This window comes from Nycticebus coucang, chromosome 3, assembly GCF_027406575.1.
Source record: "Nycticebus coucang isolate mNycCou1 chromosome 3, mNycCou1.pri, whole genome shotgun sequence".
In the NCBI taxonomy this organism is placed as follows: Eukaryota; Metazoa; Chordata; class Mammalia; order Primates; family Lorisidae; genus Nycticebus; species Nycticebus coucang.
In genome coordinates, this window is record NC_069782.1 from 54718966 (window position 1) to 54734368 (window position 15403).

The 15403-nt window shown below is 42.5% G+C and overlaps 1 protein-coding gene across 3 annotated transcripts in view; it reads right to left on the bottom strand.

Annotated features, from left to right (window-relative positions):
• Positions 1 to 15166, bottom strand: part of NUP107 (nucleoporin 107) — a 58475-nt gene extending 43309 nt beyond the window's left edge. For all 3 annotated transcript variants that reach the window (XM_053585524.1, XM_053585523.1, XM_053585520.1), the window contains exons 1-7: positions 14988 to 15166; positions 13122 to 13213; positions 12265 to 12351; positions 11224 to 11339; positions 6922 to 7066; positions 4292 to 4395; positions 322 to 449 (exon numbers count right to left, since the gene is read on the bottom strand). In XM_053585524.1, the coding sequence (XP_053441499.1) occupies positions 322 to 449; positions 4292 to 4395; positions 6922 to 7066; positions 11224 to 11339; positions 12265 to 12351; positions 13122 to 13213; positions 14988 to 15160 (845 nt within the window). In that variant the 5' untranslated portion in view covers positions 15161 to 15166. The remainder of the gene's footprint in view (positions 1 to 321; positions 450 to 4291; positions 4396 to 6921; positions 7067 to 11223; positions 11340 to 12264; positions 12352 to 13121; positions 13214 to 14987) is intronic.
• Between the last annotated feature and the right edge of the window lie 237 nt (positions 15167 to 15403).

The following is a 15403-nucleotide window of genomic DNA, read 5'->3' on the forward strand; positions in this document are numbered from 1 at the left end:
GAAAAAAGGCTTAGCATGAATGAGTAAAACTACCAGTGAACATTTCAGAAGGAAAAGTTTTTTAATTTCTTTCAAACTTCCATATTACACAAAACCTACCTTTTAGTTCTTTTCTTAATTTATGCTGAGTATTGCACTATTTTTAGCACTTTCCTTAAATCTTAATACATACCCAAACTTTTAACTACAAGATTTATGACCCAATATCCCCCTCCACCTTAGTTGTTAGAAATGATATGCACCAAAAATAGCAAAACCTATTTGTGCACACATTTCTAACTAACTTGCCTACTGGTTTGTCCGAGTTCTGTACACCTTTACCTGTACAGAGAAGCCAGCAGCCTCCACGTGACCATCTCCTGCTGAAGAAGCCAGAGCATACTGGCTGTTTTTGAAAATTTTTGAAGTCCAGGTGTTGCTCTGCTCACTATTTTATTCAGTATATTCACCTGAATTAAAAACACAGAGGTGTAACAATTTTGAGTCTCTGAAACTTTGTATTCTTAAAGTACACAGTATTAAAGCAGTGTTATATTTAATATGTGCCCATGCATATATGTTATAAATTCTTCCTCTTTAGTCTGTCTTTTAAAATTGAATATATTGTAACATTCCCAATAGAAATGGTCCCAATTTGGGGCAAAGTGTGTTTATGTATATATATGTATTTATGTAAAAATCTAGCATACTCTAGCTTTCAGATTCAGCAGCCATGGGTACTTTTTTCTGTGTTATCTACAAAGAGAACAAGTTAAATCAAACCTACACCTTGCAAAGTCATAACAAGAGCCAACACAGCAGCAATGAAAATGCAAAAAGAGGCTGGGTGCGGTGGCTCACACCTGTAATCCTGGCACTCTGAGAGGCTGAGGCGGGTGGATAGCTTGGGCTTACAAGTTCGAGACCAGCCTGAGCTAAAGTGAGGCTCCCTCTCTACTAAAAATAGAAAAACTGGGGCAGGAAGATCACTTGAGCCCAAGAGTTGGAGGATGCTGTGAGCTATGACGCCGTAGCACTCTATACAGGGCAACAGATTGAGACTGTCTCAAAATTAAAAAAGAAAAGTTTGATAAGAGATATCTTAAAGTTATATTTGAAAAATTTATACCATGACACAAATCAAGAAAAATACTTTCTGGGTGGCACCTGTGGCTCAAGGAGTAGGGCGCTGGCTTCATATGCTGGAGGTGGCGGGTTCAAGCCCAGCCCCCACCTAAAACTGCAAAAAAAAAAAAAAATGGGGCAGCGCCTGTGGCTCAAAGGAGTAGGGCACCGGCCCTATATGCCGGAGGTGGTGGGTTCAAACCCAGCCCTGGCCAAAAACTGCAAAATATTTTCTCCTAAGATTGGCACCAAAACTAAACCAAACTTTACCAGAGTCCCTCATTGTCCCCCCCACCAGAACAGTGGTTATAAATCTTTCTAGGACTGAAGCACATGTGAAAATCTAATGAAAGGTATGAATGTTCTCCCCCCAAACACAGAATTGTTTATCAGGAGGTTTAAAGACCAATGGTCATTAATAGCACCTCCTTATCTTATTCAGGAGAAATAAGAAATAAGATTATTCTCATTCACAACATGAAGAAACAGCACAAGTGTCCCATCCATTAGAAAGTATTCACAAAGCTGGCTCAGTGCCATTGCTCAGTGGTTATGGCGCCGGCCACATACACTAAGGGGGTTAGAGCCCAGTCCGGGCCAGCTAAAATAACAATGACAACTGCAACCAAAAATTGCCAGGCGTTGTGGTCGGTGCCTGTGGTCCCAGCAGGCGCCAGCTACTGGGGAGGCTGAGGCAAGAGAATCACCTGGAGGTTGCTGTGAACTGTGACACCACGGTACTCTACCGAGGGTGACATAGTGAGACTCTGTCTCTTAAAGAAGAAAAGAAACAAAGTAACGTTCATAGTGGCTTAAGAACAACATTTCCTCCTTTTGCTGGTGGTGGTGAGTGTGGAGGGCTGGCTAGGAAGGCCTCTGGCGCCAAGGCGTGGGGTGCCACCTGCCGCCTCTCTACCGTGTGTTGCACCTAACCGTGTTGTGGCCAAGTCCCGCTTTTGGTATTTTGTATCTCAGCTAAAGAAGATGGAGAAGTCTTCGGGGGAAATCGTCTACTGTGGGCAGGTGTCTCAGAAATACTCCTGCGGGTGAACAACTTTGGCATCTGGCTTCGCTAGGAGTACCGCAGTGGAACCCACAGCATGTACCAGGAATACAGAGACCCGGCCACCGTGGGCGCTGTCACCCGGTGTTATTAGGACATGGGTGCCTGGCACTGTGTCCGGACCCACTCAACCCAGATGTGAAGGTGGAGGAGACTGCGGCCGGCAGTCAAGCAGTCCAGGACTCCAACATGAAGTTCCCACTTCCCCATTGGGTCCTAGTCATCAGCACAAGGCACGCTTCACCACCACCAGGCCCAACACCTCTTCTAGGTGTAGGACCCTCTGGCCCATCTCTGCCCCAATAAATTCATGCCCACGTGCTCAAAACAAAACAAAACAAAAAAACCCCAACATTTAACAAATGTGTTAACTCTACTTCCCATTCATTTATTAAATTCTGAGCTGGAGTCCTGCCTCCAGTGATTCACTAAGTGATTGTGGCTTTTGTTAGCTAATGAATCTACTACTTTTATAATGGAACAATTTAAAAACCAGGTGTTGAAAATATTAAATGCTACAAAAGTTGTCTATTCCTGTATCTCAATTATTCTTGAATGATAGTTTCTTGAAGTCATTTCTCCTTCTAAAACAGACTTTTTTTTTTACTTTGTTTTTTAGAGTTTTAGGTTCACAGCAAAATGGAACAGGAAGCAGATGCCTGCACCATCCCCACAAACCACAGGCTCCTTCACTATCAATATCTCATACCAGAGCGCTCCGACCGTCACAACTAGAGCCTCACACGGACACATCATTATCACCCAAAGTCTGTGACTCACATTAGGGTTCTGATGCACATTCCCTGGGTTTGGACCAATGTATGACATGTGCCCACCATCACAGTATCATACAGAGCTATGATACTAAAAACTGCCCTAAAAACCCTGTGTTCTGCCTGCTCATCCCTCCCTCCCCACTAACTTTCAGCAACCACTCATCTTCTGTCTCCACAGTTGACCTTTTCCAGAATGTGGTAAAGTGGAATCTAAGGTCTTGCCCGTCTTTTTTGCAGTCAGCGTTCTGAGGCTGAGCTCAGCTTCTTTCACTCTGCAATCTGTACTCCAGGTCCCTCTGTGCTCTTCATGGCTTCACAGCCCCTTTCTTTTCAGCACTAAGTAATGTTTCACTGTCTGGATGTACCAGTTTGTTTATTCATTCATCTACTGATGGACATCTTGGTTGATTCCAAGTCTTTATGAAGTTTCACTATTTTTTTTTTAAGAGATAGAGTCTCTGTCGCCATCCTCAGTAGAGTGCCATGGCGTCACAGCTCACAGCAATCTCTAACTCCTGGGCTTAGGTGATTCTCTGGCCTCAGCATCCTGTGGAGCTGGGACTACAGGCACCCGCTACAACGCCTGACTATTTTTTGCTGAAGTTTGGCCAGGGCCGGGTTTGAACCTGCCACCGTCAGTATATGAGGCCAGTGCCCTACTCACTGAGCCACAGGCACCACCCAGTGTCTTGTTCTAATTTGTAATTCGCTAATGACAATGATGCAAAGCCCCTTTTCATGTGCTTATTTGCCATCTGTGTAGCCTCTTTGGTGAGGTGCCTAGTTTCATCTCTAGACCCTTTTTTAAATTTACTTTCTTACTGCTATGAGTTTTGTATGTTTTGGATTTTCCTTTTTTAAAGCAGCAGAATCCTTCCATCCCCCAAAGAAATCTTTTTTTTTTTTTTTTTTTTTTAAGACAGACTCTTTCTTTGTCCTCCTCAGTAGAGTGCTGTAGCATCATAGCTTACAGCCTACCAGGTGCTTTGTACACAAAGTTCAGAACTGGAGCTGCAAGTTCCTGTCTCTGGGATATATATATATATGTTTTTTTATTTTTTTTTGTGGTTTTTGGCCAGGGCTGGGTTTGAACCCACCACCTCCGGCATATGGGACCGGCGCCCTACTCTTTGAGCCACAGGCGCCACCCCCCCACCCCAAAGAAATCTTGTAGGGACTCTCAGTATGTAAAATGCAGGGATGCTCTGCCTGGCTGGCTTCCCCTCCATGCCTGCCACTCTACTTTTAAAACATGTATGGAAGTAGTATGGAAATTAGCCAGTTAATACTGTTCAGAAAAACTAAAAGCACTGAAGTCTGACCAATGATAAGAGTGAAATGAGCTTACCTGACTTGCACAAATGTTTTCATATTCTTCCACAAGGTCAAAAACTGTAGTTGAAGAATGCTTCAAAAAAGACTGCAGGAAATCAGAAAACATACTCATGGACGCTAGAACCCATTAAAAAGAAAAGGAATAAGAAAAGTCAAGCAATATACTTCCAGGTAACTCTGTTTGAAAATTAAAAAATGTAGTTGTAAGTTGTAGTTGTAAGTCTGTACATGCACTGCTCTTTTTTAAAAAAAATTTAACTGGTAAAGTACACATAGCATAAAATTTATCATCTTAATCATTTAAAGTATAGTTTGCTCAACAGCAGTGGGTATATTCACATTGCTTTGCTACCATCACCTCTTTCATCTTGCAAAACTGAAATTCTGAACGTTAATTCCCCATTCCCTGCTTACCCTGACCCCTGGTAACCATCATTCTACTTTCTGTCTCTATAGGTTCAAATATTCTAAACTAATCTCATGTGAGCAGAATCAAACAGTATCTGTCCTTTGTGACAGGCTTATTGTACTTAGTATAATGTCCTCGTGGTGCATCTGTGGCACAGTGCGTCAGAACGTCCTCTCCTTTTGGCTAACAGTCCATTGTCTGTACACACCACATGTTGTTTCCCCATCCACTATCAGCAGACACTTGGCCTGCTTCTACCTTGTGGCTACTATGAATAATGCTATGAACATGGAGTATAAGCATCTCTTTGAGATGCTGGCTTTCAATTCTTTTGGGTATGTACCCAGAGGTGGAACTGTTGGATCATATGGCAATTCCACACCAACGTTAGATTAAAAACTGATCCTGGGCTCAGCGCATGTGGCTCAAGCGGCTAAGGCGCCAGCCACAAACACCTGAGCTGGCGGGTTCGAATCCAGCCCGGGCCCACTAGACAACAATGACGGCTGCAACCAAAAAATAGCCGGGCGTTGTGGCGGGCGTCTATAGTCCCAGCTACTTGGGAGGCGGAGGCAGGAGAATCGCTTGAGCCCAGGAGTTGGAGGTTGCTGTGAGCTGTGATGCTACAAGCACTCTACCAGGGTGACAGCTTGAGGCTCTGTTCTCAAAACAAAAACAAAAACTGATCCTGTATGTATGAAAAATAGAAAAATCAGGTGTGTGCTGTAATGCACCTCTAGTCCCAGCTACTTCAGAGACTAAGGCGAGGAGGATCACTTGATCCCCAGAGTCTGAGGTGGCAGGGAGCTGTGATGATGCCACCACACTCTAACCTGGGTGATAGGAAGATCCTGTCTCATAAAACAAAAACAACAAAACCAACTAAAACTATGCTGGGCGTGGTGGCTCACATTTGTAATACCAGCACTTTGGGAGGCTGAGGCATGAGGATTGCTTAAGACCAGGAGTTCAAGACCAGCAACGGAAATGTAGCAAACTCCATCTCCACAAAAATTTTTTTTTTTTTGTAGAGACAGAGTCTCACTGTACCACCCTCGGGTAGAGTGCCATGGCATCACACGGCTCACAGCAACCTCTAACTCTTGGGCTTACACGATTCTCTTGCCTCAGCCTCCAGAGCAGCTGGGACTACAGGCGCTCGCCACAACACCAGGCTATTTTTTCTTTTTGTTGCAGTTTGGCTGGGGCTGGGTTTGAACCCGCCACCCTCAGCATATGGGGCCGGCGCCCTACTCACTGAGCCACAGGCGCCGCCCTTATCTCCACAAAATTTTTTAAAAAATTATCTGCCTGGCTTGATGTCCACAGCACAGTGGTTATGGCGCCAGCATACCACTGGCAGGTTCAAACCCAGCCTGGACCAGCTAAAACAATGACAACTGCAACAAAAAATAGCTGGCATTTTGGCAGACGCCTGTAGTCCCAGCTACTTGGGAGGCTGAGGCAAGAGAGTTGGAGGTTGCTGTGAGCTGTGACGCCACTGAACTCTACCCAGGGTGACATAGTGAGACTCTGTCTCAAAAAAAAAAAAAAGAAAAAAAAATTATCTGCCTGTGGTGATGCAAATTTGTAGTCCCAGCTACTGAAGAAGCTGAGGTACTGCTTGAGCCCAGGAGTTCAAGGCTGCAGTAAGCTATGACCATGCCACTGCACTCCAACCTGGGTGACTGAGCGAGAATCTGTCTCAAAAAAAAAAGAAAAGAAAAGTTAAATAAATCCATACTAAACCGAAAGAAAAAGAGATATGCTTTAAGTAGCACAAATAAGAAAATAATAAAAACATAAGACTTACCACATAATCTAAAAAGCTGTTATTTACACTACAAAAATCAATATGCTGCTGAGAAATAAAGTGAGGTCCTTAACCTTCTAGAGAAAATGTATCCAATAGTGTAGGCCCATAACTAATAGGCTTAATGAAAACAGGTCATGGATAGAAGGAAAACCCTGCGAAGACGCCAGAGCACGGCCGTCTTCAAGTATAGAGAGAGGGGCTCAGGAAGAGTCAACCCCACCTACACCTGTACCTCAGACCTGGGGACTCCAGAGTTGTGAGAGAATAAATTTTTGTTGTTTAAACCACCTGCCCCTCTACACACACAAAACAGGGAGGGAGGAAAAGACCTTATGATGACATTCAGGAACAGGAAATAGTTTCTTTGATCTTAATAAAATGAAAAGCTACTTTGTCACAAAGCTTAAAGCCACTTTACCGGCTTCTCCAGGATCATCCTCACATAACATGACAGCACTGAGGGTCACGTCTTCTGTCACATTGTGGGGCTCTGCATTCGGGAAGAGCCCAGAGCGCTGTGACCAAAACGCAGTTGCCCAGTTGCTGTCATCCAGGTTAGTCACCTTAAAAAGAAAAGGAAGGAGGGGGGAGGGGGAGTAGAAAAGAGAGAGAAAAAGAGAGAGAAAGAAAGTGATGGAGTTATTGCTACTGAGTAAATAATACTGAATAAGGTTTTAAAAAATTGATTATATGTATGTGTTTTTCATTTTTAAAAGATAGCAGAGAGGTTATTTTGTTAAGAAAATTATGTTTTAGCTCGGCGCTTGTAGCACAGTGATTACACCACTAGCCACATACCCTGAGGATGATGGGTTCAAACCCAGCCCAGGCCAACTAAAAGACAATGACAATTGCAACAAAAAATAGCTGGGCATTGTGGCGGGTACCTGTACTCCCAGATACCTGGGAGGCTGAGGCAAGAGAATCGCTTAAGCCCGAGTTTGAGGTTGCTGTGAGCTGTGATGCCATGGCACTTTACCCAGGGCAACATAGTGAGACTGTCTCAAAAATAAATAAATAAATAAAAAATAGAAAATTATGTGTTGTTAATTATGTTCTTCTTTGTACTACTCTATGCTTTTGGAAGAAGCCATTAACATTTTATAAAATGTTCACATTTGATAAAATTCAAGCTAATAAAGTCCTCTCTCCTTTAAGTTCGCCTAAATTTCTCAGCTTTCAGAAATTGTACCAGACAAATGACATAGCTGCTCTTAAACAAGGATTAGGGAGGAATAGACTAAAAAATGTAAAAGATGTATCACACAAATGCAAAGTATTGACCTTGTTTGGATCCTGGTTTAAATAAACTTTGATACAACTAAGGAATCTGAAGACTTAATGAAATATATGGGTGTATATATAATATGGTTATTTGAAACAAAAGAAGTGTGAGTGTTGGTCAGATGTTTTACTAGTATTGTACTTATATTAAGGACAGCATATTTACTATGTATCAGAAATATGGACTGACGTATTTATGGATGAAATGGGATATAAAGGAATTCCAAAGTAATGCTGGAAAAGTGCATGTGGGTATAGAAGAAACTAAATGTTGGCAGGTGCTGAAGCTGGGCAATGACATCATGGAGCTTTATTCTGCTATTCTACTTTTTAACATGTTTGAAAACATCCACAACAGGCTTGGCGCCTGTGGCTCAAGCGGCTAAGGCGCCAGCCCCATACACCAGAGCTGGTGGGTTCGAATCCAGCCCAGGGCCACCAAATAACAATGACAGCTGCAACCAAAAAATAGCTGGGCGTTGTGGCAGGCGCTTGTAGTCCCAGCTACTTGGGAGGCGGAGGCAGGAGAATTGCTTGAGCCCAGGAGTTGGAGGTTGCTGTGAGCTGTGATGCTACAGCACTCTACTAAGGGCGACAGCTTGAGGCTCTGTCTCAAAAAAAGAAAAAGAAAAAAAAAACAGCTAGGCATTGTGGTGGGCACCTGTAGTCCTAGCTACTTAGGAGGTTGAGGCAAGAGAATTGCTTGAGCCTAAGAGCTTGAGGTTGCTGTGAGCTATGGCACCACAGCACTCTACCAAGGGTGACAAAGTGAGACTCTGTCTCAAAAGAAAAAAAAGGTTTTTTTTAAAAAAAATCATCTTGATTTAAAATCTAGGCAAGAACAACAATAATTTTATCTTTAAATGAGTCTCCCAGCTGGGCGCAGGGGCTCACGCATGTAATCCTAGCACTCTAGGAAGCTGAGACAGGAGGATCACTTGAGGCCAGAGTTCAAGACCAGCCTGAGCAAGAACAAGAGCAAGGTCCTGTCTCTACAAAAAATAGAAAAATTAGCTAGTGTGGTGGTGCACACCTGTAGTCCCAGCTATTTGGGAGGCTGAGGCAAGAGGATCACTTGAGCCCAGGAATTTGAGGTCATAGTGAGCTACGATCATGCCACTGCACTCTAGCCCAGGTGATACTGAAAGACTATGCTTCAAAAAACAAAAAACCAAATCCAAAAAGTCTCCCCAAGGAAAAAGAGCTACTGATAGGTGCTCAGACCCTGTATATTCATGAGGTAGTAACTATGGGGTAGGACACTTTTGCTGCAGCTTTTAGAGATTGATTAATAGTTCACTTCCAAGTACTTAGCATTATTAGTATAAGGATAAAACTGAGTATCTTAAATGATGACATTTTACTTTCAGAAAAATACTTTGGTCCACAATCAAACCTTGATAGGCAGACCTATGGTAAAAATACTAACACAGCAAAAAACTTCACTTCCTTTAGGGCAACCCATATCCAAGAACACCTATCATGGCTGATATTAAAATTAGCAATAAGGCTGGGAGCGGTGGCTCATGCCTGTAATCCCAGCACTCTGGGATTCTGAGGTGGGTGGATTGCTTGAGCTTAGGAGTTTAAGACCAGCCTGAGTAAGAGCAAGGCCCTGTCTCTACTAAAAATAGAAAAACTAGCTGATGTTGTGCCAGGTGCCTGTAGTCTCAGCTACCTGGGAGGCTGAAGCAAGAGGATCGCTTGAGTCCAGGAGTTTGAGGTTGCTGTGAACTGCAATCCATTAACACTCTACACAGGGTGACAGAATGAGACTATGCCTCAAATAAATAAATAAATAAATAAAATAAAAATAAAATAAATTAGCAAAATAAAATGGGAAAATATCTTTGGCTACAAAGTAATTTTATAATAATCAATGTAGGTTTTCTCTGTCCTAGTCTTTAAGAGAACAATTTTACTATCAATCTTGTAGTTCTAACAATAAAACCATCTTCTTTTGCTTAAGCGCAGAGATGGCCCAATTCACTTATATTTTTAGTAGAATAAGAAAAACACTGCCGAAATAACAACAAGTTTCATAAGCAAAGTAAAATTGTTGAACGACTGGATCACTGTTTAGATATTAACACTGCAGGGGCTAGGCACAGTGGCTCACGCCTATAATCCCAGCACTCTGGGAGGTCAAGGCAGGTACATCACCTGAGCTCAGGACTTTGAGACCAGCCTGAGCAAGAGTGAGACCTGGTCTTGAAAAATACCCAGGTACTATGGCAGGCGCCTATGGTCCCACCTACTTGGGAGGCTGAGGCAAGAGGATCACTTGAGCCCAAGAGTTTGAGGTTGCTGTGAGCTATGACGCCACACCTCTCTACCAAGGGCAACAAAGTAAGACTGTCTCAAAAAAATAATGAAATAAAATAGATATTAACACTGCAAAAATCCACAAGACTAGAATGAATTCTTTTTTTTTTTTTCCCTTGAGACAGAGTCTTAGCTCTGTCATCTGGGCTAGATCGCCATGACCTCAGCCTAGCTCACAACAACTTCAAATTCCTAGGCTGAAGTGATCCTTCTGCCTCAGCCTCCTGAGTAGGTGGGACTACAGGTGCCCAACACCATGCCCATCTAATATTATTTTTAGTAGATACATGGTCTAGCTTTGCTCAGGCTGGTCTCTAACTCCTCACTTCAAGCAATCCTCCTGCCTGAGCCTCCCAGAGTGATAGGATTACAGGTGTGAGCCACCTCACTGGGGCCCACAATAATAAATTTTAAAGACTGATTTCACCTTCTGTGACAAAGAGAGGTTTAACACAAAAATCATCCTTCAAAAACAGCCTAATTTAGACAATTTCGCATGTGCATAAAAATCTCTTAGCTTTTTGAATAAGCACAGAGCCAAAGACAGGGGAACCCTTTTTCTCTTGTTCTGGGTACTAAAGATGTCATAATACTCCAGCACTCCAACAAACTCTTCTGTTTCCTTCTCAGATATAATTCTTTTTCTATGGAGTACTTTTCACATTCTGCACGACAGTTTACACAACATTTCTTCCAGTATTTTCAATACTTGTAAAACCAGTCATTCTTAAAGAGCCTTTCATCTACTTTGTCCAATTTTCTCTTTTACCTCTTTAACACACTGTACCCCTCCCTCAGAAGAGTCTTCATCTATCACTCCTGAATTCCTAACTCTACTATGCTTCAAAACAGAGCTTAGTTTTTATAGCCATCAGCAACTGACCACAGAATATATTTCTTCTAGTCAGCAAACTACCAGATTAAACCACTTAATGTGCATCTAAATGTTGCTGTCGTCACAGTTTCCATGCCTAAGGTTTTTAAATGTTTAATTAATCATTCCAATCCACATAAATGTTATGATACTTCAATTTTCATTAGAAAGCTTTTATGCCAAACATTATGCTCTTATAAAAAAATAAGAATTTTTCAGTCCTATTTTTCTACATACCATGGACAGATTTCCCAAGAATCCTGAAGATTGTGTAAGCCGGGGCGACTTCCCTCCTGTTCCAAGAATGCAGGAAATATCTGGCTGCCTTAGTAAGCTTCGGTTTGGTGGGGTAACTACAAACAAGAGGTTAGTGAAAGAACTCAAGGTGCATGAGCACTGATTATCAAAACAAAGTAAGCAAATGATAAAGAAGAAATTTTTGTATTTAACTATTTAAATTCTAACCAAATAAATAACTTGAATGTTAACATGATACAAAGATTTAAATTATTTTTCTAAATTTGACCTCTTGGTACTACTTACCCTATCAGATAAAAATGTTACTATAAATACAGATGCTGGCATTACAACATAAATGAGCAGTTCAAGATACTAACAAGTCAATGGTTTCTTTGCACTCTGATTTTATAAAGTATACCAAGGCAATATAGCACAGCAGGCATAAACTTTGGAGTAAATAGATCATTGAATCCTAGTTCCATTATTTACATACGTATTGCCAATATTAACTAGCTTCTGTAATTTTGATTCCAATTTTGATAGCTAATAATACTTACGTCATAGTTACTGTATATTTATGTAAAGTACACTGCCTTGCTCATGACAAGCGTTTTACAAATAATAAGTGCACTCATTATGACTTACATCTAACTATTGATATTGTAACCAAATACTACAATTTATTACATGTACAATGGCAGCTGCTATTATAATAATTTTTTTTTAAGACAGAGTTTTATTATGTCGCCCTCGGTACAGTGCTGTGACGTCATAGCTCACAGCATAGCTGACAGCAACCTCAAACTCTTGGGCTTAAGCGAATCTCTTGCCTCAGCCTCCGGAGTAGCTGGAATATAGGCGTCCGCCACAATGCCCGGCTATTTTTTGGGTGTAGTTGTCATTGTTGTTTAGCAAGCCCAGGCCAGGTTCAAACCCACCAGCCTTGGTATATGTGGCTGGCACCCTACTCATTGAGCTATGAACGCCAAGTCTGCTATTATAATAATTATTAAATGTTTTAAAAGCAAAAAATCTTACAAGGCTGTCGAAATGAGCTGGGAGTTCGAGGGATAACCTGGTTTCTTGGTGTGATATTACCAAAATTATCCTCTTGGGATGCCCGAACTGTAGGAAGCTAAGGAAAGTTTTCTAAGCAGAATAGAGATCATCATAGTTGAAATCAACCTTATTTTCACTAAACAAATTATGTTTCAAGTACAAGGTATTTTATGGCTATCATTTGTCTATGCAAAGAGTAAATAATTCCATTGGCCACTTCATTTCCCAGATGTCAGTCTTAGATCACACTGAAATAGTTTTTAGTCAGATTTCCAATTAAAAAAGGAAAACATCATCTCAGCTGATACTAACCATAATATAATATCAGTAAAATGGAATATCCTTATTTTCAGGGAAACATAATTTTTGTTTGTTTTTGAGACCGAGTCTCACTTTGTCACCCTGGATAGAATGCTATTGTGTCACAGCTCACGGCAACTTCAAACTCTTGGGCTTAAGCGATTCTCTTGCCTCAGCCTCCCAAGTAGCTGAGACTACAGGTGCCCACCACAACACCTGGCTATTTTTAGAGACAAGGTCTCCCTGGCTCTGGCTCAGGTTGATCTCGAACCCATGAGCTCAGGCAATCCACCTGCCTCAGCCTCCCAGAGTGCTAGGACTACAGGTGTGAGACATCGTGCCCAGTAAGGAAAACGTAATTTTAATCTCACTGAATTTCAGCGTTGTATTTACAAAATAACATTTGTGGAGAGAAAAAAACCGATTCCTATAGGATTCTATAACTAATATTTAATACCCCTCATAAAAAGAAAATTCTATGATGCTGATCCCAAATGTTTCAATTTTTACGTTGATGCTGAAAATGCAAAGGATACTTAAAACTCTTTTTTGAGCACTCTGTTTCCGAGCAGTCCGAGTCACCTCTGTCTCCCGGATCACAGGAGATGACATCTCTCCAAAGCCACTCCTAAAAAGTGTAATCATGCTCATGTAAATGAGAATGTAACGTTTACAGAGACTCTTACCATCGTGATTGGCACAAAGGACCCTCAGTCAGTTATGGTATAGGTCATTCCAGTAGCCAAGACTCAACTTTTTTTTTTTTTTTTTGCTGAGAATGCCCTCTTAGTTTCAAATCCTGCTTACTCCTCAAAGTCCCACTTAAATCTTACCCACACAAAGACTTGACATTCTAGCACTATATTATTTTCTCCTAAGGAATTATTATTTCAACACTTGGAATCTATGTTGTAACATTGTTCTAGGTAATTGCTTCATAAAGGTAAATTTTTCTCCTGTTGAAGAATTACCTAACTGCAAGACTCTCTCTTAAAAGATTTTCTGTGGTCTCCAAAACACAGGAGAACCTCCATAGCAGACCACTTACCTACACTGACCACCTCTTTAAAATGACCTAAGTTTCATAGACTGGACATGCAACATATGAAAAAAAAGAACAAATGAGATGGAGGGTAAGTAAAAGAATTCTAGTATGTAAATTGGAAATGACCAAGAAATGACCAAGTTATTTCTGCCCAGGGTCTCTCCTGTCCTACTACTCCCTGTCATTCTCACTTGAAGGTCTAGAAACTAAATTGTGTGAGTTAAAAGACTTGTGTTTTAAGACAAGAATCTAATATGCTTTTCCTCCACTTAAAGCCTTCAAATAGCTCTCTCTCGCCTGTAGAATCAAGTTCAAATTTCCTAGCAAGGTACTTACAACACGATCCCAGTTTAGGAGTTCAGCCTTGTGTGTGTGTGTGTATGTGTATGTGATCTTTCAGCTACATAAAGCATATGCTTTTTTTTTTTTTTTTTTAAATATCCTCACACCTTTCAACATGTTGTTGGTTTTATAGAGGCCTACATTTGCCCCTTTTCCCACCTAGTGAGCACCTACTTTCTCTTCAAACAGCCTCATGGAGGCTAGAGTCACAGATGCAAGTTGGCAAACTGGTTCTTCCATTAGCTTCTTATCTTTGGGGCAAGTTCCTTAATCTCTTTTAGCTTCAGTATGATCTACGAAAAGAGGATGACAGCACCTATCGCCATAGGATTGTTCTGAAGATTAAACAAGCTAATAACGCATATGCAAAGCCTTTAGTACGATGGTAGTCACATAGTTGGCACTCAATGTTTCTGAGTAGTAATGATGTACTCTTATTATTCAAAGACCAGATAGAAAGTTACCTTCTTTTAGAGATCTTCCTGATAGCTATCGTAACAGGGAGACTTAATTGCTCCAAGACACATATCAATTTACATCGCCTCCTCCGTTACATCAGGAATTCCCCAAGATCCAGGACCCTGAATGACTAATCTCTGTCCCAGGCAGTCAGCACAGTGCCCCGGTCACAGGAGTGGGCTCTGGTTCTGAGTTCCCAGCGTCGTCACCGGCCGGCTTTGTGACCTCAGACTGGTCTCTCCGAATCTCGAATGCCGGGCCCTCACCTACCCCGCCCATCCCAGACGCGAACAGAACAATGATGTTTCCCGAAAGCGCCTAACAGACCACGGAACGTACAGTTCACTGAGGACAGGGGGAGTGACTATTATCCCCACCAACCCCAGCGGCTTTTCCTCAAAGTCGTCGCATCTCCCAGCCAGAGAAAGGGAAAGGTGTCGCGGAGGCAGACCCGGGACTCCGCAGCTCCTCTGGGAGTCTGGTTTCCCCCTAGTCCATTCCTCCAAAAGGCGACAGGGACAAGACCCCAGACACAGTTGTCATCACCAGAACTGACCTGTCCATGGCGACAGCCTTCTCCACCCAGAACCAAAGTCGCCTCCAGGTTAACCGCCGCGTTTCAGCCTTCCCGCTCTCCGGAAACAAACCCTTCGCCCGGAAGCACTCTCTCGCTAACCGAGCCCCAGAGGAAAGGGGTGGGGGAACAGCTAACCGTGCCATTCGGCGCATGCGCGACTTTTTCCGCCTGCAGCGGCAGTTCCCGTGGGCGCAGGCGCGAAAGTTTGCCAGTGAACGCGAGGGTCGGGTGCGTCCGGGGAGGATAGGGGTGTGTCAAGGGAGGATGAGGGCGTGTCCGAGGAGGACAGGGGCGTGTCCAGGGAGGATGGGGCGTGTCCTGGATGATAGGGGCGTGTCAGGGGCGGGGCTCGGTTTCACTGAGCCGGGACTCGCGGCAGCTGCTCCGCCCACCGA